Source organism: Ambystoma mexicanum, chromosome 1q (assembly GCF_040938575.1).
Source record: "Ambystoma mexicanum isolate Mex_15411 chromosome 1q, UKY_AmexF1_1, whole genome shotgun sequence".
Lineage (NCBI taxonomy): Eukaryota > Metazoa > Chordata > Amphibia > Caudata > Ambystomatidae > Ambystoma > Ambystoma mexicanum.
Window position 1 is genome coordinate 1,393,373,477 of NC_090922.1, and position 25,425 is coordinate 1,393,398,901.

A 25,425-nucleotide genomic window follows, 5' to 3' on the forward strand; every position below is an offset into this window, starting at 1 on the left:
ATTTACGTGTTGTTTCATATTTGGGATGTGGGCAGTGACTGGTTGCTTCTTGGCCCTTCTTGCACCATGTTCCAGTTAGTCAGTGTGTGTGTGTCTTACCCCCTCTCCTCTCTCCTTTTATTTATGTATCCCCCTAACTCCCTCTTTTTTAATTTTTCTGAATTCTTTCTTTCTTTATTTTGTGTTACTTTGCTGGACTGGCCTCCTGTTCCTCATCCTATGTGCTATGGGTTTGTGTTGCTGCATGGATGGTTTTCTTGGTTGTGTTTATGGTTCGCCTCCTTCTAAGTTTCATGTGGTGGTGGCTGTGTGTGATTTTGGGGATGGCATATTCTCATTGCGGCACGCTGAATGTCTGGCAGCTTGACGTTTTTACGCTGGAATGTCAAAGGGTGTAAATGACCCTGTTAAGAGGAGAGAAATACTAAACCTCTTGAATAAGAGGAAGCCTTATGTCTTACTGCAGGAGACACATCTGAAATTTGAACATGGCGATTACATCCTGAAAAATACCTATATGATGGAATTCTCAAGTATGTTTGCGAGTAATTCTAGAGGTGTGACCATTTTATTTAGGAGGGACTTAAGGTACGCCGTGGATAAGGTGGATATAGACTCAGAGGGTAGATATGTTGGGATCAGGTTGTATGTGTATTGTTTCGCGCTTTTGAACGCCTGTGCGCCTAATGTGGGCCAGGTGGACTTTTTCAGAAAGATAGACGCAGCTATGCATACATCCAAAAGATTGCATTCTTACACAGAGGTGAAGGCAAAGGAAGTTTTAGAGAAACTTACGTTTAAATGGGACTGCATGATTGATATCTGGCGCAGTCTTAACCTGGGTTGTAGGACATATAACTTCCATTCTTCTCTGCACATGACTTCCTCACGCATTGATATGCTTTTGGTTAGTAGGGGCATTTGTGGTATGGTTCATGGTGCTTCAGTAGGCAATGGTGTGCTCTCCGATCATGCCTACATAGAGTTGGCCATGGACATATCGGCTGGTTGGTTGAATGGATTTAGGCATTGGTGATTGAATGCGTCTTTATTGTTGGACCCAGATTTTGTGAAACAGATCTAATCTAAGAACTCATTTTTTTTACAGGAACATTTTGATTCTGTGGGTAGACTATCTGTGGTTTGGGACGTTTTGAAAGCTTATTTACGGGGTGGAATGATTAGCTTTACATCTTAAAAGAAGAAACAGGGGTTGGAGGAACTTGTTCAATTGGGTAAGGCGTATAAGTTGGCGGAAGAGGTTTATAATCGTTCTCCGTCTGTTGTAAATATGTCTTCTATGTTTGGTGCTAAGTGAACTCTTGGTTTCGGCCCTACATTCTAGTGCCGAAAGAGACCTGTTTTTATTTTTACTAGGCAGGCTTTATGGGAGTGAGGTAATAAATTAGGTACGTGATTGGTCAACCAGCTTCAATTCAGGAAGAGGGGGAAGCAAGTTCTATTTATTGCTGGCGAAGATGGATCGATCTTGAGGAGGAATGAGGATATGTGTGGGGCTTTTCAGACGTTCTATGCCTCTATATAAAGTGATAAAGGTCATATTACATGGACTAGGGTATCTTGGCTACTTAGACCATGTTGATCTTCTGGAGCTGGAGGAACATGACAAGCTCAATCCTGATGCAGACATCTCTGGCAAGTGTCTAGGGCTTGATGACCTCCTGATTGAGTTCTATAAAACCTTTTGTGCTGTGCTTTCTCCGTTTTTGGTGCGGCTATACATGGAAATGATCAAGGATGGGGTGGTAGCGGAAACTATGCAGTCCGTACTTATCACTTTGATTCCTAAACCGGGCAAGAACCATTCTGTTTGCACTAATTTCCGGCCGATATCATTGCTAAATGCGGATGTCAAGCTCTTGGTGAAAATGTATGCAAGGAGACTTAATAACTTGCTGCTGAAGGTAGCCCACAAAAACCAGACAGGGTGTGTCTATGGTAGTGATAGCTAAAATAACCTGAGAGAGTTGTTGAACATTATTCATCTTAGGAAGGACTCTGCTGAAGCTTTTGTGGCTGTCTGTATTGATATAGAGAAGGCGGCAGATAGGGTTAACTGGACTTATCTAAGTTCTGCTTAAAATAAACCATGGACCTTTCTTTTAGCGATTCTTTAATGCCTTGTATAGTGGGGCTTAAGCTGCAGTGTCCATCAATGGTCTTACCTCTGACTTCTTTGCCATTAGAATGGTTACACGACAAGGCTGTCCTTTGTCGTCTTTGCTTTTGGACTTGTTCATAGAACTGTTGGCTGTTGTGCTCAGAGCGCATCAGGTGGTACGGGTGATTCCGTTTGGTGGGTGTATTTCTAAGATGCTTTTGTATTCTGACGATCTATTGGTGTTACTATCCGATCGGAAAGCTCTGATAGGGAGCTGATGTTATCTTTGCAGATGTTTGGCGAAATCTCTGACTATAGGGTTTACATTGATAATACGTTGATTTTCCCTATCTCGTATTTGTGTCACAGGGCCCTCTTTGATACCGGGCAAAGTCCTTGGGCCTCGAGCGGTTTTAGGTATTTAGGTATCCAGGTCACTCGGCATGAACATTCACTCCTTAATTTGAACATCAGGCTTGAGCTTGCAGAGATTGCAGTGTTATGTCATAAGTGGGATAGACTGAATTTGTCACTCTTGGGTAAAATGACTACAATTAAGATGAACCTGCTCCTGAAGCTGCTCTATGTATTTAGCATGCTTCCTCTTCCGCTATCAGGTAAGCTGGGCCGTGATATTAATTCATTATTTAGTCATTTTCTTTGGGGGGAGGGATGAATGCCAAGAATTCCAAAATATGTCCTTTTGAAACCAGTGCATTTAGGTGGCTTGGGCTTCCTATAGTTAGGCAATATCATGCAGCCTTCACACTGCGCAATCTAAATTACTGGTTACTGGGCCAAGATGATTTTCCAAACTGGTCAGTCATTGTGAAGGACTCTGTTTCTGCTATCCCCCTTGATAGTTTGCTTTACATGGACAGTAGACTTCAATGTGACTCGACCGCACCATTTATTAAGCATGTGTCATACCCCTGACCAACTGGTGGTTATTACCGCGTTGGCGGCTATACCGCCATTGATTGTTCCATCACGTTGCTTCAGAACGGCGAGCAACGCTCTAGTTGTTTTCCAAAAATGGCTGCCGCTGGGAAGTACTTAGCGTTTGCACTCCCAGCGGTCGGCACGATACCAACGTCCGGATTGCTCTCTTCGTTCTGGTGAATACGCTAGTTTTTACATTTTTCGCTTCATACCTAAGCTCTTTCTATCTTTGTCTTATCTGGCTCCTCGGTGCTGTTTTGTGGACTTACCTCTTTTTCCATTCTTTCGCCTTGGCGAATCCTCTCTCTCTATTTTCTTTTCCTTTCTTTTCCTTCCACCAGAGACCTTACGCTTACTCCGGAGGTTTACACCCTCCGGTCCAGTTTCTTTTGAGATCTATTCCCCACCACTCCTCTTTCGCGCTGCTCTCTCTTCCATTTCTCCTATTTTCTGTGGAGGTTCCGTTTTTCCCCTCTTGAGCTGGTACACTCACCTCTGTTGTTCCTCCATCCTGTTCTATATTTGCTCAGCCGGCTGGTGAACTGCTCAAAGTTTCTGTTCCTGGAGCTGGACATGTGCTCTTCATTCCGAATCACATTGCAAGGGTTTTTTTTTCTGCCCTTGGGCTTTTTCCCCCACACTTGACAGCCTGTCTCCGGGGCTGGAGCCATAGTGTTGGAAGTTAACGCCTTCACTGTGGCTTCTACCTGAGGCAGGCACATTCTGCAAAAGAAGGAGACGGACTACCTGGCACACCGACACGGACTTCAAGAAGACCCCAAGACAAACAACACAGGTGAGGAGAGTGGTGCAGGGAGTTGGTTGGATAAAATACATAGTGAGAAGAGTTTGGAGAAATCAAAAGCCATTGAGGACAGCATGTCATACTAGGGGAAAAGTAATGTGGCCCAAGGGAATACATTCTTGCTTTGTGCAGATTCTTGTTTGTGGAGGAACCTGGCTGTGCAGATTAATAATTGGACACTTTCCTGGGTTTCCTGGCAATGGGCTTGTATTTGGATAGTCATACTCTTCTTGATTTTGAGGTCTTGCGCTTCAAATACCAGTTGAAGTTGTCTGAGTTTAATCGTTATTCAACCTTGCAGAACCTATTTGGTGTGCTGCTCGCACCGCCTAATGCTAGTTTGCATGGTTTGCCCACAATTCTGTATTTGACTAAGAGTATGCTGCTCTCAGCTTCTTTGCTCTATATGCTTTGTACGCCTTGAGATTATAACTTGGAATCTTCGTGTGGCAGAGTCTACTGGGATTGGGACCAAGACTCTGAACTCTCTGATACTGAATCGTCTCCTATATGTGCTGGTCCATGCAGATTCAAGATTGGCTTGGATTTGCGCTTCATGCAGCAAAAGATTAATCATTACATCTATTGGTCACCTCAAAAGTTGGTGTCCCGTACATTGAGTCTAGATGGTTTATGTTGGAATTGTAAAAGTGTTGCAGGTACCATTTTGTGCATGTTCTGGTATTTCCAGAAGATCCAGTCATACTGTGGGGAGGTCCTCCAGCTTTTGGACCATCTGCTGGGCCTTTCCCTCCGCCACACTCCTAAAATGTTTTGGGGTTATTTCCAGCTGACTTAATTTGCCTGTTGGTAAACTCTCCTGCATTTATAAAGCTCTTGTGGTGGCTAATAAGCATATTTTGTTGCATAGGAAGAGCGACGCCATGACTACATTTGATGACTGGCTTCACAGTTTATAGTTGCTTTCTGGCAGGGAGAGAGTGTCCTTCAAGTATAAACAGCGACTTGATAAGTATGCAGCCGTTTTGGATGATTTTATTGACTTGTATGTTTAGCTCACACCCTCTCCCCAACCCCCTTTTTTTCCTCCTCCATTTTCCCCTTCTGGTTTTTTCCTATTTTACATTTCATATTAATGGGCCTGCTGCCGGTGTAATCTAGATGTGCTTTGAATTAGTTGCCCGTTATATATAGATTACTCATGTTCTACTAATTCAATAGTTTTTAAAAAAAGAAAGAAAGAAAGGCTCTCACCATTCCACCATCTCCCGGTCCCCCAAGATTCTGATAATCTCTTCCCTGCATTTTTCCTGGTGTTCTTGGTTCATGGCCATGGAGTATAAAATCCATGAGATGGCACTGGCTGTGGTGTCGTGTCCCTCAAACATGAAGGTGTCCACCTCGGCTCGCAGGTCTTCATCCGATAACCCTTCGCCGTTTTCATCCTGTTATGGCATAAATAATACAATTTAGTTTCTCCAATAGGACTCATCTATCCAACATGGTCCATACATCAACGACATACCACTGATTTCTGATACAAAATCTCCAGATCATAGCATCATATTTCTATTTCAAATATAGTCACAACCCAAACAACCCACAGTTTGTTTGTTGCATCGCCAATCAGATTTAAACCCTCTAAGAGTCTAAGCCACAGGTGCACAACTTACGGCCGCGGGCCAGTTGCGGCCCGCCATGCTATTTTGGCCGGCCCGCGCAGAACAAAGACTTTCCTAATGGAGGGTGGCCGATTTCATAATGGAGGGTGGCACGCAAACAGCATCGGCCACCCTCCATTAGGAAAGTCTTTGTTGTCTTCCGGGCCGGATAAAAGACTTGCCCTCATTGGTTCAATGCACATGCACCACGTCGCTCCTACGAGCCACGTAGTGCGTGTTGCACCAATGGAGGCATTTCAGCCTTGCCACGCCCACACCAGCCGTAGTGCCAGAAGCCTCGCCAGCGTTCCAGCACATCTGGTAAGTACATGGGGTGGGGTGGGGTGGGGAGGGCTGCATGTTTGTGTGTGTTCTCGGGTCTGTCCCGACTGTGTTTTTTGTTTTTGTATGAATGTTGAGATGCGGGGGAGGGGGTGTGTTGTGTCTGTATGGGTGTTTGTATTTGTATGTCTGTGCAGTGAATATTGAGATGGGGGGTTGGGGTGTGTGTCGGGTCTGTATGGGTGTTTGTATTTGTGTGTCTGTGTAGTGTATGTTGAGATGGGGGTGGGGTGTGTGTTAGGTCTGTATGGATGTTTGTATGTGTATGTCTGTGCAGTGTATGTTGAGATGGGGCCTGGGGGGTGTCTGGTCTGTATGGGTGTTTGTATTTGTATGTCTGTGCAGTGTATTTTTAGATGGGGTTGGGGTGTGTGTCGGGTCTGTATGGGTGTTTGTATTTGTATGTCTGCTGTATATGTTGTGATGGGGGTGGGGTGTGTGTCAGGTCTGTATGGGTGTTTGCATTTGTATGTTTGTGCAGTGAATGTTGCGATGGGGGTGGGGGGTGTGTCGGGTCTGTTTGGGTGTTTGTATTTGTATGTCTGCGCAGTGAATGTTGCGATGGGTGGGTGGGGTGTGTGTTGGGTCTGCATGGGTGTTTGTATTTGTATGTCTGTGCAGTGAATGTTGAGATGGGGGAGGGGTGTGTGTCGGGTCTGTATGGGTGTTTGTATTTGTATGTCTGTGCAGTGAATGTTGAGATGGGGGAGGGGTGTGTGTCGGGTCTGTATGGGTGTTTGTATTTGTGTGTCTGTGTAGTGTATGTAGAGATGGGGTGCGGTGTGTGTTAGGTCTGTATGGATGTTTGTATGTGTATGTCTGTGCAGTGTATGTTGAGATGGGGTCTCGGGGGTGTCTGGTCTGTATGGGTGTTTGTATTTGTATGTCTGCAGTGTATGTTGCGATGGGGGGGTGGGGTGTGTGTCGGGTCTGTATGGGTGTTTGTATTTGTATGTCTGTGAAGTGAATGTTGCGATGGGGGGTGGGGTGTGTGTCAGGTCTGTATGGGTGTTTGTATTTGTATGTCTGTGCAGTGAATGTTGAGATGGGGGAGAGGTGTGTGTCAGGTCTGTGTGGGTGTTTGTATTTGTATGTCTGTGCAGTGAATGTTGCAATGGAGGAGTGGGGTGTGTGGCGGGTCTGTATGGGTGTTTGTATTTGTATGTCTGTGCAGTGTATGTTGCGATGGGGGGTGGGGTGTGTGTCGGGTCTGTATGGGTGTTTGTATTTGTATGTCTGTGCAGTGTATGTTGAGATGGGGGGTGGGGTGTGTGTCGGGTCCGTATGGGTGTTTGTATTTGTATGTCTGTGCAGTGTATGTTGAGATGGGGGTGGGGTGTGTGTCGGCTCTGTATGGGTGTTTGTATTTGTATGTCTGTGCAGTGTATGTTGAGATGGGGGGGTGGGGTGTGTGTCGGGTCTATATGGGTGTTTGTATTTGTATGTCTGTACAGTGTATGTTGCGATGGGGGGTGGGGTGTGTGTCGGGTCTGTATGGGTGTTTGTATTTGTATGTCTGTGCAGTGTATGTTGAGATGGGGGGTGGGGTGTGTGTCGGGTCCGTATGGGTGGTTATATTTGTATGTCTGTGCAGTGTATGTTGAGATGGGGGTGGGGTGTGTGTCGGGTCTGTATGGGTGTTTGTATTTGTATGTCTGCAGTGTATGTTGCGATGGGGGTGTGGTGTGTGTCTGGTCTGTATGGGTGTTTGTATTTGTATGTCTGTGCAGTGTATGTTGCAATGGGGTGTGGGGGGTGTGGCGGGTCTGTATGGGTGTTTGTATTTGTATGTCTGTGCAGTGTATGTTGAGATGGGGCGGTGTGGTATTGTCGGGTCTGTATAGGTGTTTGTATTTGTATGTCTGTGCAGTGAATGTCGAGATGGGGGTGAGGGGTGTGTCGTGTCTGTATGGGTGTTTGTATTTGTATGTATGTGCAGTGTATGTTGAGATGTGGGGTGTGGGGTGTCGGTCTGTCAGTTTGTTGTTTTTGTGTGTATGGGCAGTGTATGCTGAGATGGGGGCGGGAGGGGTTCAGACCTATATGGTGTAATTGTATGTATGTGCAGTGTATGTTGAGATGTGGGGGTGGGGAGGTTCAGGTCTGTATGGGTGCATAGTGAATTGGTGTATGCTTGTGAGTTTGTGTGCTGAGTTAGGTGGTGGGGGGTTCGGGTCTTTATGGGCGCATGGTGTATTCTTTTGAGTTTGTGTCCTGAGTTGGGGGGGTTCGAGTCTGTATGGGTGCTTAGTGTATCGGTGTATGCTTGTGAGGTTGTGTGCTGAGTTGGGGGATGGGGGTTCGGGTTGGTCTGGGTGCATAGTGTATTGGTGTATGCTTGTGGTTTGTGTGCTGAGTTGGGGGTGGGGGGTTTGGGTCTGTATGGGTGCATGTGGTGGAAGCCATGGGGCCTAGAGTTTGGTTGGGGGTTGGGGGTGGGAGCCATGAGGCATAGTGGTTGGTTGAGGGGTGGGGCCATGGGGCATAGTGTTTGGTTTGGGAGGGGGCCATGGGGCAGAGTGTTTGTTTGGGGAGTGGGGGCCATGGAGCATAGTGTTTGGTTGGGGAGTGGGAGCCATGGGGCATAGTGTTTGGTTGGGGAGTGGGGGCCATGGGGCATAGTGTTTGGATGAGGGGTAGGAGCCATGGGGCATAGTGCTTGGTTGGGGGTGGGGTCCATGAGGCATAGTGTTTGGTTGAGGGGTGGGTGTCATGGGGCATGGTGTTTGGTTGAGGGGTGGGGGCCATGGGGCATAGTGTTTGGTTGAGGGGTGGGGGCCATGGGGCATAGTGTTTGGTTGGGGAGTGGGGGCCATGGAGCATAGTGTTTGGTTGGGGGTGGGAGCCATGGGACAGAGTGTTTGGTTGGGGGTGGGAGCCATGGGGCAGAGTGTTTGGTTGAGGGGTGGGGGCCATGGGGCAGAGTGTTTGGTTGGGGTGGGGGTCATGGGCATAGTGCTTGGTTGGGGTGGGGGCCATGGGGCATATTGTTTGGTTGACGGTTAGGAGCCATGGAGCATAGTGCTTGGTTGGGGGTGGGGTCCATGAGGCATAGTGTTTGGTTGAGGGGTGGGTGTCATGGGGCATAGTGTTTGGTTGAGGGGTGGGGGCCATGGGGCATAGTGTTTGGTTGAGGGGTGGAGGCCATGGGGCATAGTGTTTGATTGGGGAGTGGGGGCCATGGAGCATAGTGTTTGGTTGGGGGTGGGAGCCATGGGGCAGAGTGTTTGGTTGAGGGGTGGGGGCCATGGGGCAGAGTGTTTGGTTGGGGTGGGGGTCATGGGCATAGTGCTTGGTTGGGGTGGGGGCCATGGGGCATATTGTTTGGTTGACGGTTAGGAGCCATGGGGCATAGGGTTTGGCTGAGGGGTGGGAGCCATTGGGCATAATGATTGGTTGAGGGGTGGGGGCCATGGGGCATAGTGTTTGGATGGGGGTGGGAGCCATGGGGCATAGTGTTTGCTTGAGGGGTGGGTGTCATGGGGCATAGTGTTTGCTTGGGGAGCGGGGGCCATTGGGCATAGTGTTTGGTTGAGGGGTAGTAGCCATGGGGCTGAGGGTTTGGTTGAGGGGTGGGGGCCATGGGGCATGGTGTTTTGTTGAGGGGTGGGGGCCATGGGGCATAGTGTTTGGTTGGGGGTGGGTGTTATGGGGCATGGTGCATGGTTGAGGGGTGGGGCCTTGGGGCATAGTGTTTGGTTGAGGGGTGGGGACCATGGGGCATGTTGTTTGGTTGAGGGGTGGGGGCCATGGGGCATATTGTTTGGTTGGGGGTGGGAGTCATGGGGCATGGTGTTTGGTTGAGGGTGGGGGCCTTGGGACATAGTGTTTGTTTGAGGGGTGGGGGCCATGGGGCATAGTGTTTTTTTGGTTGGGGAGTGGGGGCCATGGGCATAGTGTTTGGTGAGGGGTAGGAGCCATGGGGCATAGTGTTTGGTTGGGGAGTGGGGGCCATGGGGCATAGTGTTTGGTTGGGGGCCATGGGGCATAGTGTTTGGTTGAGGGGTGGGGGCCATGAGGCATAGATGAGCACTCCAAGAGTGAACCCAATAATAAAGCTAAAACAGGCACAGTTAGGAGATGTACATCCTTTGCATTTTGTGGAAACCTGACTCAACGAAGGTCATACTCCTCTTGGGCAACCCAAACAGCAAAGTATAGCAGTTCAAAATAACGGAATGTCCAATCAAGGGTCAATAAAATATATATATCTTAATTAAACAGACGATATACAATAACTAAATAGAAATAAATGATAACAATGGAAAATGTGTAGTACAAAATGTAAGGTTGAAATACAAATAAAAATCGTTACTCTTCAAAAACGTATTCTTTTTCGATGTGTTTAATAAAAATTGGGGGTTGAAAAAGACTCCTGCCATGCCACACCCCGCCGCGCCTACCGCCCCACCCACATTTACTTTTTGACCCACTGTAGACATCATGTAACGTACTTTCGACCCTCTGTCAAAATCAGTTGTGCACCCCTGGTCTAAGCCGATTGACTTATCCACATTGTGCCGTGGCTGTCATGGCATTAGTGCTCTTTTTAAAAATAAATTCTGTGCATCATATTTCAAGTAATTCATGCTTTCGCATAAGTGACATTGTATCCTCATGTACAAGAATGCTCCTTCTGGAATGTGCTTATCTCTTTCTGTCTAGCCTGGAAAGACTTCAAGCGTCCACTTTTGGGACATTGGAGCTGTTTTCTTGATGTTTATGGATGAACTTGAACTTTCATTCGGGATTGATGTATCCCTGGCTTTGTATATTACTGTTATGTGTCATTACTTATGGTTTTATACAATGTTTTTGTGATATTCTTGTGTCTGTTGCATGGATTGTTGCTTTTGTAATTTGCAGTCTTTGGCTTTGTTGTTCTCTTTCTTTTTCCTTTCTTCCTTTTCTTCTTCTTTTCCCCCTTTATGAACCTCTATTCTTTTCTTATATAGGAGGTTTAGTGGTAGTTTATGATGAACTGATTCGTATGTTTTGACTTTGGTTGACAAGGAGTATGATTTAAAGATGAATGCCATATTTTGTTGTTATTTGCTGTTGTGAAATAAAAACTGTTGACCGAGAAAGCTTCCACAGAGATCTACAATCCAATGTATGTCTGCATGCTTTCAGTACAGGGATGTCCGGTAGCCTGATACTTTTATGACAAGCCACTTTCATCCAACTCCTGGAAAATCCATTCTCACGCAACAGCACACAGAGCAACAGCTCTTATAATACAAACATGAAGAAGCCAGGACAGTGGTTCAGCTGCAACCAAACCATAGAATCTAGCCCTGAGTCACCCTGTGACCTGGCTAGAGTACGATGACTCGGTTCAGGAGGACCCCTTGCTCCCTACCCCCTCAAGCGCTCTGACGCAGCTGTATACATTTTTATTAGGTGTTCTTATATAGCAGACCCTGACCCAGGACATCAAATCAATGAGGAGCAATGTGAGGGGGACCAGGGCATATCAAACTAGCATCATGAATTGAACCAAGAGACATACATCAAGATTGGAGGAGAAGGTCAGCCTGACATTGGATTTTATTGTTTATTTGAAAGAAAGCTCATTCACATTTTAAGAGTCATCTTGGCACTAAAAATTATTTGTACAGAAGTGTATCAAAAAGGAAATATAGAACAATAGGAAAGAAGGAAATAACAATAAGCAATTAGAGTCCATGCGGTCAGGGTGAGCAGAAAAAAACAATGTAGGCCGATCAGGAAGACGGGTCAAGCAGAGGAGGTTGCCATCAATTGTCTTGTCATATGAAGAAATTCATCTCGAGGAGAGTAAACCCCAATGTGCAGAACAGTCACTGCCTCTTGCTTCCAAACCCCTGGGTCCAGGAGAGGCAAAGCAATAGCAGACAGGTGGCTGAAAGAGTGTCCAGGGAGGCATGCTGTCCTAGTCCTGCCACAACCCTCCTTTGCACTCTCAATATAAGCAGCAGACCAGCAGGACAAAGGTAAAAGCGAGGGGTGGGAAGAGGGAAAGCTGAATAAGTAATTACAACCTTGCCACTGTTAGCTCCTGTGCTGCCCTGATTGTCCACAGGGTGCATCACTCCCTATCCATTCCAAAGACCACAGACAAATTACTTATCCTGCATAAGGCTTTCACTGAGCCAAACATGCCAGTTCTTAGTGATGTAAGGAAGAGCCAATAGTGTGAAGAGCACATGCAATTTCCTGCCTGAGAAACATTTCAACAGCATCCATGCCATTGTCCCGAGGGACAAATGAAGTAGCTGAAAGAGAGAGCAAGCAAGACAGAAAGAGGGACATATGAGGTGGGCAGAAGAAAAGAAAGATAAAGGTGGAACAAGAGAGAGACTGACTTACTGAGAGATTGTGCCTCAAAGACTGTGATGGAAGACTGAGTTGTACAGAGGCTGGGATTTGCAATAGGATGAGGAATGCAGACTAAAATAAGATGAGAGACTAGGATAGAGGATGAGGTAGTAGGACTGGGGACTGGGGCAAGGGACAGAGATGAGGGACCAAGATGAAGACAGGGGCGGGAGATTAGGGACAAACAAATACATCTAAGACAAGGAGCAAGAATGTAGCACAAGGATGAAGGACTACAAAATGCCTATGACTAGACTTGAGAGTAGGAAGAGCAATGAAGGACTAGGACACAGGACTAGAACAAGTGTCTAGGATGAGGATGAGGGACTTGGATGAGTGCAAGGCACTAGGCCGAGTACAACGGGCAAAGATGGGAGGTTAGAATAAGAAACATGGATTAGGACAAGTGCACATAACTAGTGCTAGACACTATGAGGGGAATGGGGGAAGAGGATGAGGGCGAGCACAAGTACTAATACAAGGACTAGGACCTGTATGAGGGACTAGGATAAGGATGAGGGACTAGAAGAAGGACTAGGATGGGGAACTAGGATAAGGGGCTAGGCACAGGTCTGAGATGAGGGTCAAAGATGGGGGCTAGGATGAGGGACTGAGATTACAACTAGTATGGGAGAGTAGGATGAGGGATTATGAATAGGACAAAAGACTAGGATTATAATGGGAGACTTATACTTAGACGAGAGACTTGCACTAAAACTAAGATGATGGTTTAGGATGACAGACGAGGATGAGAGGTTTGGACGAGGGAAGAGAGCAAGGTATTAGGACAGTGAACTAGAATGATGAATTCGATGAGAATGAGGGATTAGTGTAAGACACTATGACAGTTAGTTGAAAAGGATGAGGATAAGGGACTAGGGACTAGGGACTTGGATGAGGGACTGGGACTAGAGACTAGGGCGAGGTATTAGGACTAAGACAAGGGACAAGGATGTGGGACTAGGATTCGGATGAAAGACTGTCTCAGACCCTTAAATCACAGAACTCTGTAGTTTTCTTTTGGTTACTTGAGCCTGCACAGAGACATGCAGGGGAGGAAATTAGGGAAAACAGCAGGACACAAAAAAAGAGCAACCTGCTATGCAGCCAATGCATGCCAATGGCATCACAAGTTGTCATGTCAAACCTCTTATTCTGATTCTCTATCCTCTTTCCCTTCTCACCCCTCTCTCTCTCTCTCTCTCTCTCTCTCGTTCACGTAAAAGTCTCAACTTTTTTTTCTTTCCAGTCCAGGACAGTACAGTTCTGAACCAATCCTTGGGGTTCCCTTCCCCAAGGTTCAACACAATCAAAAAGCAAAAGGGGTCTTGAGATTCCATTCTCAAGACAACAAAGGTGGCTCTTGCCAGCCTCCGGGTCCTTTCCCCAAGACTTTAATTCTGCCACCCACATTTTTTATAGTTTTTCCAAAGGAAAAAGACCTAACAAAACAGTAGGTCAACCTGACCTTCTTTCTATTCCATTTTGCCAGCTCCGATGCAGTGGTTTCCTTAGGATGTTATTCAGAGTTATTATGGCTCACCATGCATGGCTCTCTGGTCTAGGTGCAGTTGTTAGACCACACGGTTCACCCATTACAGGTCACTCAACCAGGAACCCACGACACCTTGGGACATACACACAGGTTTACTTGGCACTTGCACCAGTGTACCAGGTCAACTTCATTTGGCTCCTTTTGTTGGCATCTTGGCTTTGGGGTTAGTTTTGCACTTCCTTGGCTTATTAGTTTCCTGGGCCTGTCACTATGTGTTCTCCCCACCTCCTGCCAAGCTCTGGCCTTGTCACACTGCATTCACTGTCAAAAGGTTCACTTGTCTTCAAATGTTCTAAAGTGCTGAGCATTGCAGTAGAAGTCCTGGGCTTCCTCAGAGGGCAGCCCCGGTGAAGAGCAGGAGGCTTGAAGTCCCAGGCAGTCTCGTCGGGGCCGCCTGGGTGAAGAAAAGCCCCAGGCTGCTACGAGGAGGCAGCCCGGGTGAAACTTCGGTTGCCGGCCACCAGCATCTCTGTGATGCCTTGCAGAGGGAGCGGGTCAGAAGAGGAGGTAGTAAATTTGTGGTTAAAGGGAACTCACGTCAGGGGAACTTTAGGAAGGGAATCAGGGATTTACTTTCAAAAAGAGAACTGTTTTTATAAATAAAGAGGGGTCCCCGTTTTGATCCCTAGAAGACGCACACTGGTGTATGTGTTTATTAGTAAGGTAAGAACTTGGGGAGTAGCCCATCTCCTGTTAACATCAATTTTATTTTCAGATGCAACGCTCGCTCCTTATCTAGCTGGCATGGGGTGGTTCCCATGGGGACTGTCCCTGCTCCAGGGAAGGGAACAATACACTGTTGCATGGACAAGGGCCGGGACACAGGGGCTACATAAAACAGATTTGTATATATTATTACCCAGAACCTTCAAGTTATTGTGAAGATTCACAAGGTGCTGTCAGTTCTCCCTAAGGGGAAGCTCCTTCTCATTAGGCTAAGGAGGTGAGGCCAGTACCCAAAAGTCCCCCTAGGGATGATTTAATGCAGGAAGACCTCATGGGGAGGGACTCCCTCCTTGAGGACAAGGACGACCATGTTGGTTTTATCCCAGAGAATATTAAGACTTCTCCACATTCTCTAGCCCATCCATCCCCAGTCTTCTTGTTGAAAGCAGAGCCATACTGCTCCCAATACAGGTACTAAGACAAGGTGGCCCCGATGAGGCATAGAGATAAACCTGTCAAGAGTAACAAGGGACTTTGACAGCCGGCCCCTCAAGAAAGAGTTACATTGTGTAAAAACTGACAATGGACTAGTTAAGTTGTCAACCCCAGTGTGTAGCTCATCTGCAGTGCCTGCTTGGAGAAGCAACAGACAAGGAGAGCTTTCGGCGTGGGAAAGCCAACATCTGGTTGCAGACCGGAGGAACTGAGGACACCGGTGGTCGGCCGCGTGAGTCCTCCCAGGGTTCTGCTGAGTGGACATGTGCACAACGCCAAGCAGAAGAATCAGGAGGCCCATCAGATGGAGATGCGGCAAAGCCGCAGAAGCAGATGGGGGAAGCCGAGCCAGCCGAGAACAAGGACCGTTATCCTGGGAAGCACCAGTGACGTACCAAAGCCCGAAAGCCGGCACGGGAGATTCGGAATGGATGTAGGGCCCCAGATAAGATGCGCGCAGGCAACTCATATACGGCTTCAGACAAGGCATACCTCTGGAAGAGTCCTGAAGGGTCGAGAGTGCATTCAACCGCCTCCTCCCCGTACCAGTGGGGAAGAAAAGCTCAGTGGCCACCAGAGAAGGGTCTGAGACCCTGGCCATCATATCAGTCGGGAAGAGGAGCCCACTGGCCAACAGGGAAGGGTCTGGGACCTTGTCCACCTTAACTGTGGGGAAGAGAACACCACTGGCTATAGAAGAAGGGTATGGAACCCCAATAAAAGTAAAGAAAAGCGTAGAGGAAGTCTTCATCAATTTACTGGCTGATGTAAGTCCACTATTTACAAGAGAAGGGTCTGGGCCCCAACTTGAATGAGAAAAACTCTTGAGGTACTGTTCCTCTTCACAATGGTCAAAAACCCAGAGAAGGACCAGGTATCCTATCAAGGTTTGGGACATTGTTCAAAACAAGTCACAGAGGCAAAGTGAATATCGAGCCAGACGCAGTAAGAGGGAACAGTATCAAGCTATACCTGGAGAAGGGAGTCATTCCCCTGGCAGCTAAGCTGAAGGTATTATATGATATGATAGGGCATTTATAACGCGCTTAATACCCAAAGGTTTCTAACCGCGGACCCGGGAATCGAACCTGTGGTGTTCCGTGTCGTCTTGTTTCCAAAGCGAGCACGTTGCCCCTGAGCTATCCTCCCGAGACATGTGATAGTAACACCAGGGGAAGGGAGTCATTCACCCTGGCTTTGTGTTGAACTGTGCCAAAGCAGACCAAGAGAAGGGAGGCATTCTCTTGGTCCTAAATCAAGAATTGAGCTAAAGAAGTCAGGGGAAGGGAGTCATTCCCCATGGCCTTGTAAATTGTGCCAAGCCATATCAGGGGAAGGGAGTCATTTCCCCTTGTTCCATTACAAACTGCGCAGGGCCACACCAGGAGAACATTGTGTAAAGACTGTCTGAAAACTTCAATCCCAGGGAAGGGAGTCTGTCACCTTGGTATATTTGTTTTGAAGAAACATTTGGTTGAACTCCATCCAAGAAGCAGGGGAAGGGAGCCATTTTCCATAAAGAAGGAACTTTCTGTTAGTAATCTTTTTAGTTGTAGTGTGAGGAACAGAAGTAGCTGTTGACACAGGACAGTGTTGTTTACTTTGATGGACATTCTGACAGACCCTTTTAGTATTAGTATTTTAGTATTAGTTTTGAGGCAGGGAAAAGCCTTCTTAGAAGTTAGGGATAGTAAGGATCCTTTTTACTTTACAATAAGTATATAACCAAAACCATGCCATCTTTGTTTCAAGGCCCTTCTTCGATACCCTTACATAATACATCTCTTAATCTCTCTTATCTTCAGATTATTTCTACTGTACTCACAGGCTGCCCTTGGCCATTGGGCTCTGTTTCACAGAGACTTACAAACCTTCAGCAATACAGTTCTTTGATTGATTCACCCAACCATGTACTCTTGGTTCCCTTGATTCTTCCGTGTACCTCAATCTCATAAGGGACTGTCAAAACCAAAACCCCAGTTACCAACAGGCATTGTACTTACACAGTCCCCGGCACTATACATTAAAATATCCAGATTACAGCTTTGCAATGGTAGCTAGCAGTGTCCTTGGTTCGTCAGTAAACAACTTCAATTGGTTTCCTCGCTGGTTATCAGCACTGCACCTCCCATCAAGCATTACACCTGGGTAGTCAATGTACCTCTACTCTGGACTTCCCTTATCGGGGAGCATGAGGACTATAACACCCATCAAGCAGTTCACTTGTCTGATGGCCATTTTACTTGGTAGGTCTGTTGGGTGCATGATGTCCAGGCTTCAGTGTTTCATTAACGTGACTGCCTGTTGACTCTTTACTTCCAGCTATTCTGTATCGCTGGCCCATCGTTCCATTCAGCATACTTCTGATGCCTCCTGTCCCCTCTCTGGACTCTTTCGTGACCTCTGCGACTCTCTCTCACTCACCATTCTCCCCTCTGGCCTGCCTCAATCTACAGGGCACACTCTTGATGTTCTGATCTCCTCTGACCTTCCCCTCTCTGTCCCTCTCTCCACTCCTCTCTCCTGGAGTGATCATTTTCTCCCATCCTCCCGCCTCACCCTCCCTACCCCCCAGGCCAAGCCACCTCCATCACTGCCACCCACCTTCTCGGTCATCTGACCCATGAAGGGCGTGTCAGTTGAGGCTTTCGCCATCACCTTCTCACCCCCTCGTCCCGCTTTGGCTGACTCTCACCCTGACAAAGCCCACTTCATGCTCCACTCTTCTATATCTGATACTCTTGATATCCTTGCCCCTGTCATGAGAATCCACCTGAAGCCCAAAGCGAAGTGTAACTCCTGGTATGACTCAGATCTTGTTACCCTAAAACGCAAATGCAGGGTGTCCGAGAGGATATGGCGTGCTTCATGTTCATCCTCTGACAAACTGGCCTGCCGCCTGCAGCAAAGGCAATACCGGCTCTCCGTCCTCACCAAGAAGAGAGCTCATATCCAAGCCTGTATCTCTGCAGCATCTAACAACTCGGCTGAACTCGTTAAAATCTGCAAGGAACTAGCCAATCCTGCGCAGTCTCTACCTCTCCTGTACCTTCCCAGGCCCTCTGCAGGGCACTGGCTTCTCACTTCATTTAAAAAACTCAGGACATCCTGTCCTCACTCTCCTCCTGTCGCGTCCCTCCCTCCATCCCCTGCTCTTCCTCTGGCCCTTCTGCAGCCACCCCCACTCCCTCCTTCTCTGCCTTTCCCCTTTTCTCTGCTGACGAGGTTTCTAGACAAGTCCGATCTATGAAAGTCTTGTCGAAAAAGGTTCACCCCTGTTCCTCCAAAACTATCAAGCATCACATTGACTCCTACCCTGGCTAATTTCTGCAATCACTCCTTCGCCACTGGAGTATTCCCATCCCCCTTGAAGCACTCCCTTGTGCACCCCCTTCTTAAGAAACCCTCTGCCGACCCCTCCTGCCTGGCTAACTATCGCCCAATCTCTATCACTCCCTTCCTGGGCAAGCGCCTGGAGAAACTGGCCATCTCCCAGCTTAATCTCCACACTGAATCTGTTGGTTGTCTTCATGACCATCAGTCTGGCTTCAGAGCTATTATACAAAAAAGGGGTGCCTGCTGATAGTCCCAAGTCCTTCAGGCGTTATATACTGAAAAGAGAGGGGTTGTACCTAACGGACAGCGAATAGCCACTTAGTACATTTATTTTTTCATGAATACCAATAAATGTTCAATTTTCGTTTCTAAAAACTTTTTATTCTCATAATAAATTCATATGCAAATGCTAAAACATTTCAATAAACAATTAAATGTAAATTCGACTCAGACTGATTCACTCCTACCTTTCATACTGTTATTATTTTTTTATAACACACTAGTGACATGTGTATATTTTGGCCTCATATATAGAAGGCCTCTTGTTCTATTGAGACAATTCCACAAAGGTCCTCCATCCACTGTTCTGATGGTTCCGTCTGTGCGTGCTTATCACACCGACATTCGTCTACACGTGTTTCAGTTGTCTATTTTCGGGACGTGAATATTCGTCGACCCTTAATTCATACAACCTTCTTCAGGACAAGCTTAATGGGAGTTTGTTTATTCCCACAGATATCAAGTAAGGTGAGTATCACCACCTAAAATACAATAAAAAACTTTAGAACGCTAAAAAACTAACAAAACATTTAAAACAAATTTCAAATTCATTCCCTGTAGGCTATTCCCTCTTATTTAGAACACATTTAATGTGAAGATATGATTCTAAAAAGTAATCATAGTACAACATCCATGAGTGATTACCTTTACACCCACACGTATTGCTACCTGGATAAATCCTATTTACATTTTCAATTAGTGGCCACCTCAATCTGCCCACCAACCTAGATGCAAACAAACAAGCCGTTCTTTTTTTATTTTTTTAGAACATGATACTTACTTAGAATAGAATCCAATTGATTCTCTCTATTTATACAATCTTTTGGCCCTTTTATTTCTTCAAGAGGGATTCTTCGCAACTCGGATAGTTACCTATGAGGGAAAAAGGAGAGTCTTACCGGGGAGTGAGTATTTAAATGTATCTCTAATTGGGCGATTAGAATGGGACTTACAACTGGGTTAAGTTCAATTCTGAATCCAGAGAATTTTTCATAGCAGGCCGCCTTTGGTAGCGACCATGAAGTAGATATTTTGATCAATTCTGTGGATGAATAGATAAAAAGATAAAAATGCGGACATAAAGGTAATCCTGTTAATTTAAATCATCCCGCATCGGGCTATTCATAGAGATTACTTCGTTATATCCCCCTACCTAGGACTTTATATTTTAGAAAAAGCCCCTTTGTGGTCTGTATCTTTTTCATATATTTACATTCTTTATGGCGCCCCCTTCGTCTACTTCCCCATGCCTTAATTTCCCCTATGCCTAACTCATCCACTCGTCGCGTTAATTTAACGTGTGGTAGATTCCTTTGTATGGGAACGGCTATCCCCGCTCGTACGCTTACCTGGTAGTTCGATTCGTTCGTTCTGGAAGCCCGCAGTGCTCTGTTTCGTTCTCTCTCTTCCGGCGCTGTTTGTTATTCTGCGGCATGTATCTATGAATGCTCGCCTCACAGTCGTGATCACGATAGAAAGGGGACTGAAATACCTAAATAATAGGTAAACACAAAGGACGGACAAGTTACTCCGTTCCTAGACATCAACGAGGGACTACTTACCTTTTTCTTGTTAGATCGTGTTCCTAAGTGCTAACGCTTTTTGTTAAATAGGGAAACAACTCAATTTTCTCTGAGATTACTAAACCTTGTGGGAGGACTACCCACATAGTTAATTGTACATATATTTATATATATACATGGTGTAGAGGTTACGTCTATTTATTTGTTTATTTATAAACTGCAAAATACAGTAAAGCCAAATTTTTGTACAGTTTGAAAAACCCTTGTTAACCCATCACTAGAATATATTAATATATTGCAAATGGATAATGGTCAGACTCTTCCCTTTAGTGTGTAATGAGGGCTCCCCATTCCACCGAAATATTGAGGCCATTTTTTACTGTGTCAAGGCGATATATCCATCGTTGTTCCAGTTTATGGAGCATAGTGGATATATCCTCTCCTCTTTTAGGTAATTTTATAGTCTGTAGCACAAACCATCTTAGGTCAATATCTTTGTGTTGTTTCAGACTGAAATGGTCCACAAGTGGCTTATCAGCCACTTTATTCCGTATACAGCTCTGGTGTTCGCCTATACGTTGGCGCACCTATCTAGTCGTTTTTCCTAGGTACATCAAATTGCAAGGGCAACTAATAATATGAATGGCATTCTTGGTACGGCAATTGGTATGCGTCTTAAATTTCCATTTTACCGACCCATGATTAAATTCATGTCTAGTCTCTGTCAATGGACAGGACACACAATTGCCACATTTATAGTGGCCAATAATGGGGGGTAACCCCCATTGGTTCAGTATAGTTTGCTCAGAATTTGAATCTCTGTAAGTGTGTACTAGACGTTGCCTAAGATTCTGATTCTTCTTAAAAGCAAAAAGAAGATTTGGAAATGGAAATTAAAAAGTTTAAACAACTGAACTTGGACCACAAAATTATAAAATTACAAAAAGATGTGCCCAACTATAAAGAAGAGAGGACTTATCCGTATTTGAGAGAGGGGTTCTTCGCAGACTTAGCCAAAACACAATCCAATAGAAGAAACAACAGATATGTATTGTTCTCCAACACCTCGGGATCCTCGAGTGGTTCTGATCCCGCTCTAAACAATCAGGGGGTTCCAATGCAGGAGGCAGAGGGGGTCCCTCTAACCAACAGGGTTTTTCCAGAGGCAACCAACGAGGACGCCCAAGACAAGGCCCAGGAATGCGTACCAGGCAGTGGTACATGAACCAGTGAGTCAAGATCTAATCCCTGTATTCAATCTATCTACTGAGACTCTGAATGCGGTGGAATTGAGTCATTTATCAAGAGGTCTGTCTTTTGTGCCATCAACAAGAGCAGACCTCTTTGATACTGAGGTGGAATTATACAGATTCTTTCGGAATATAAGACTCAAACATTATTTCGAAGTGTACCTACCCAGTCAGAAGAAAGATAACCAATCAGCTAATGCAACAGAATTAGTTCAGAATGTAACAGGTCTAAAAACCAAATCGGTGTTTAATCCACCTTTATATGCATGTCCACCTGAGATTATAACTTTTGAGAATCGGGTAACCAAGGAGGTCCTGAAAGCAATCCAGAGAAAGAATTATACTCCGGATAATCTGAATAAAAATGAGAGAGAAGCCCTAAAACATCTGTGTGATCGGAAAGATATCACGATCAAACCCGCCGACAAGGGGGGAGGGATAGTTATCCTCTCTACAGTGAATTATGATAACAAGTGTATGCGTCTGTTGGGCGATGAAAATGCCTATCTTAAATTATCTCAAGATCCTACATCGAGATTAGAAGACGAGATCAATAGCTTGACTAACCACGCAGAAAGAGAACAGTGGATCAGTAATGAGGAAGGTCGCTTCCTTAGAAAAAGTAATCCCAAAAAAGCGGCTTTTTACATCTTGCCTAAGATTCATAAGGGAATGACTAACCCACCAGGGAGACCTATAGTGGCGGCGATTGATTCACTTTTAGAACCCCTTTCGGTTTATGTAGAATTTTTTCTAAAACCTTTTGTAGGCCAGATGTCATCATATGTGAAGAATTCAGGTGATATGATAAGGATAACTCAGAACTTAACTGTAGATGACAATGATATTCTAGTCACTATGGACGTAGAGTCCCTGTATACTTCCATTCCACAGACAGAGTGTCTGGAAGTTCTAGGCACATTCTTGAATAAGAGATCAGAACCACATGTTCCACCTACTAAGTTTATACAAGAATGTGCATGAATAGCTATGACTGAGAACTTTCTTCTATTTAAACAAACCCTCTTCAAACAACGAAAAGGAGTTAGTATGGGGGCAACATTTGCCCCAGATGTGGCGAATCTGTTCATGGCTGAATATGAAGAGAAATACATCTCAGGTGAATCTGGCCAGTTAAAGCAACAAAGTGATCTGTGCAATGGTCTACGGGCTTGGTATAGATATATTGACGATGTATTTTTAATATGGAGGGGTACTAGTGAAACACTGAACCAATTCCATATATGGCTTAACACATGTAACAGTAATATCAAGTTCACTATGGAATGGCACAGAGATCAAGTAAGTTTTTTAGATCTACTTATCAAGAAGTCTAATACCAAGCTGGTTACCACTCTGTATCGGAAGCCAACTGACAAGAACACCCTCCTCCACTATTCGAGTTTTCACCCCGTGGGCCTACGCCAAAATTTACCCTATGGACAGTTTTTAAGGATACCGAGGAACAGCACAGAGAAGGATGAATATAGAAGACATGCAGAAGTTCTGAAAGCACGGTTATTGGAGAGAGGCTATCCGCATAAACTAGTTAAGAATAACCTAAAAAGGGCGCTGAATAGGAACAGAGATGAATGCCTGCTATTGAAAGAAAAGAAACAACGGGATAGATTAGTGTGTGTAACAACTTTCAATCCGGTTATTAATGAAATCAAAATGATTGTGAACCGTAATTGGGACCTAATCAAACAACCAGGAACTCTCTCTAAAAAAACTATTTTTGCTTTTAAGAAGAATCAGAATCTTAGGCAACGTCTAGTACACACTTACAGAGATTCAAATTCTGAGCAAACTATACTGAACCAATGGGGGTTACCCCCCATTATTGGCCACTATAAATGTGGCAATTGTGTGTCCTGTCCATTGACAGAGGCTAGACATGAATTTAATCATGGGTCGGTAAAATGGAAATTTAAGACACATACCAATTGCCGTACCAAGAATGCCATTTATATTATTAGTTGCCCTTGCAATTTGATGTACGTAGGAAAAACGACTAGACAGGTGCGCCAACGTATAGGCGAACACCAGAGCTGTATATGGAATAAAGTGGCTGATAAGCCAATTGTGGACCATTTCAGTCTGAAACAACACAAAGATATTGACCTAAAATGGTTTGTGCTACAGACTATAAAATTACCTAAAAGAGGAGGGGATATATCCACTATGCTCCATAAACTGGAACAACGATGGATATATCGCCTTGACACAGTAAAGAATGGCCTCAATATTTCGGTGGAATGGGGAGCCCTCATTACACACTAAAGGGAAGAGTCTGACCATTATCCACTTGCAATATATTAATATATTCTGGTGATGGGTTAACAAGGGTTTTTCAAACTGTACAAAAATTTGGCTTTACTGCATTTTGCAGTTTATAAATAAACAAATAAATAGACGTAACCTCTACACCATGTATATATATAAATATATGTACAATTAACTATGTGGGTAGTCCTCCCACAAGGTTTAGTAATCTCAGAGAAAATTGAGTTGTTTCCCTATTTAACAAAAAGCGTTAGCACTTAGGAACACGATCTAACAAGAAAAAGATAAGTAGTCCCTCGTTGATGTCTAGGAACGGAGTAACTTGTCCGTCCTTTGTGTTTACCTATTATTTAGGTAGTTCAGTCCCCTTTCTATTGCGATCACGACTGTGACGCGAGCATTCATAGATACATGCCGCAGAATAACAAACAGCCCGGAAGAGAGAGAACGAAACAGAGCACTGCGGCTTCCAGAACGAACGAATCGAACTACCAGGTCAGCGCACGAGCGGGGATAGCCGTTCCCATACAAAGGAATCTACCACACGTTGAATTAACGCGACGAGTGGATGGGTTAGGCATAGGGGAAATTAAGGCATGGGGAAGTAGACGAAGGGGGTGCCATAAAGAATGTAAATATATGAAAAAGATACAGACCACAAAGGGGCTTTTTCTAAAATATAAAGTCCTAGGTAGGGGGGATATAACGAAGTAATCTCTATGAATAGCCCGATGCAGGATGATTTAAATTAACAGGATTACGTTTATGTCCGCATTTTTATCTTTTTATCTATTCATCCACAGAATTGATCAAAATATCTACTTCATGGTCTCTACCAAAGGCGGCCTGCTATGAAAAATTCTCTGGATTCAGAATTGAACTTAACCCAGTTGTAAGTCCCATTCTAATTGCCCAATTAGAGATACATTTAAATACTCACTCCCCGGTAACACTCTCCCTTTTCCCTCATAGGTAACTATTCGAGTTGCGAAGAATCCCTCTTGAAGAAATAAAAGGGCCAAAAGATTGTATAAATAAAGCGAATCAATTGGATTCTATTCTAAGTAAGTATCACGTTCTAAAAAAATAAAAAAATAATGGTTTGTTTGTTTGCATCTAGGTTGGTGGGCAGATTGGGGTGGCCACTAATTGAAAATGCAAATAGGATTTATCCAGGTAACAACACGTGTGGGTGTAAAGGTAATCACTCATGGATGTTGTACTATGATTACTTTTTAGAATCATATCTTCACATTAAATGTGTTCTAAATAAGAGGGAATAGCCTACAGGGAATGAATTTGAAATTTGTTTTAAATGTTTTGTTAGTTTTTTAGCGTTCTAAAGTTTTTTATTGTATTTTAGGTGGTGATACTCACCCTACTTGATATCTGTGGGAATAAACAAACTCCCATTAAGCTTGTCCTAAAGAAGGTTGTATGAATTAAGGGTCGACGAATATTCACGTCCCGAAAATAGACAACTGAAACACGTGTAGACGAATGTCGATGTGATAAGCACGCACAGACGGAACCATCAGAACAGTGGATGGAGGACCTTTGTGGAATTGTCTCAATAGAACAAGAGGCCTTCTATATATGAGGCCAAAATATACACATGTCACTAGTGTGTTATAAAAAATAAGAACAGTATGAATGGTAGGAGTGAATCAGCCTGAGTCGAATTTACATTTAATTGTTTATTGAAATGTTTTAGCATTTGCATATGAATTTATTATGAGAATAAAAAGTTTTTAGAAACGAAAATTGAACATTTATTGGTATTCATGAAAAAATAAATGTACTAAGTGGCTATTCCCTGTCCGTTAGGTCCAACCCCTCTCT

The 25,425-nt window shown here is 44.9% G+C and overlaps 1 protein-coding gene across 2 annotated transcripts in view; it reads right to left on the reverse strand.

The window, feature by feature from the left end:
• Window positions 1-25,425, reverse strand: part of LOC138548087 (cytochrome P450 4B1-like) — an 880,410-nt gene that overhangs the window by 268,283 nt on the left and 586,702 nt on the right. For both annotated transcript variants that reach the window (XM_069642254.1, XM_069642255.1), the window contains exon 8: window positions 5,085-5,275. In XM_069642254.1, the coding sequence (XP_069498355.1) occupies window positions 5,085-5,275 (191 nt within the window). The remainder of the gene's footprint in view (window positions 1-5,084; window positions 5,276-25,425) is intronic.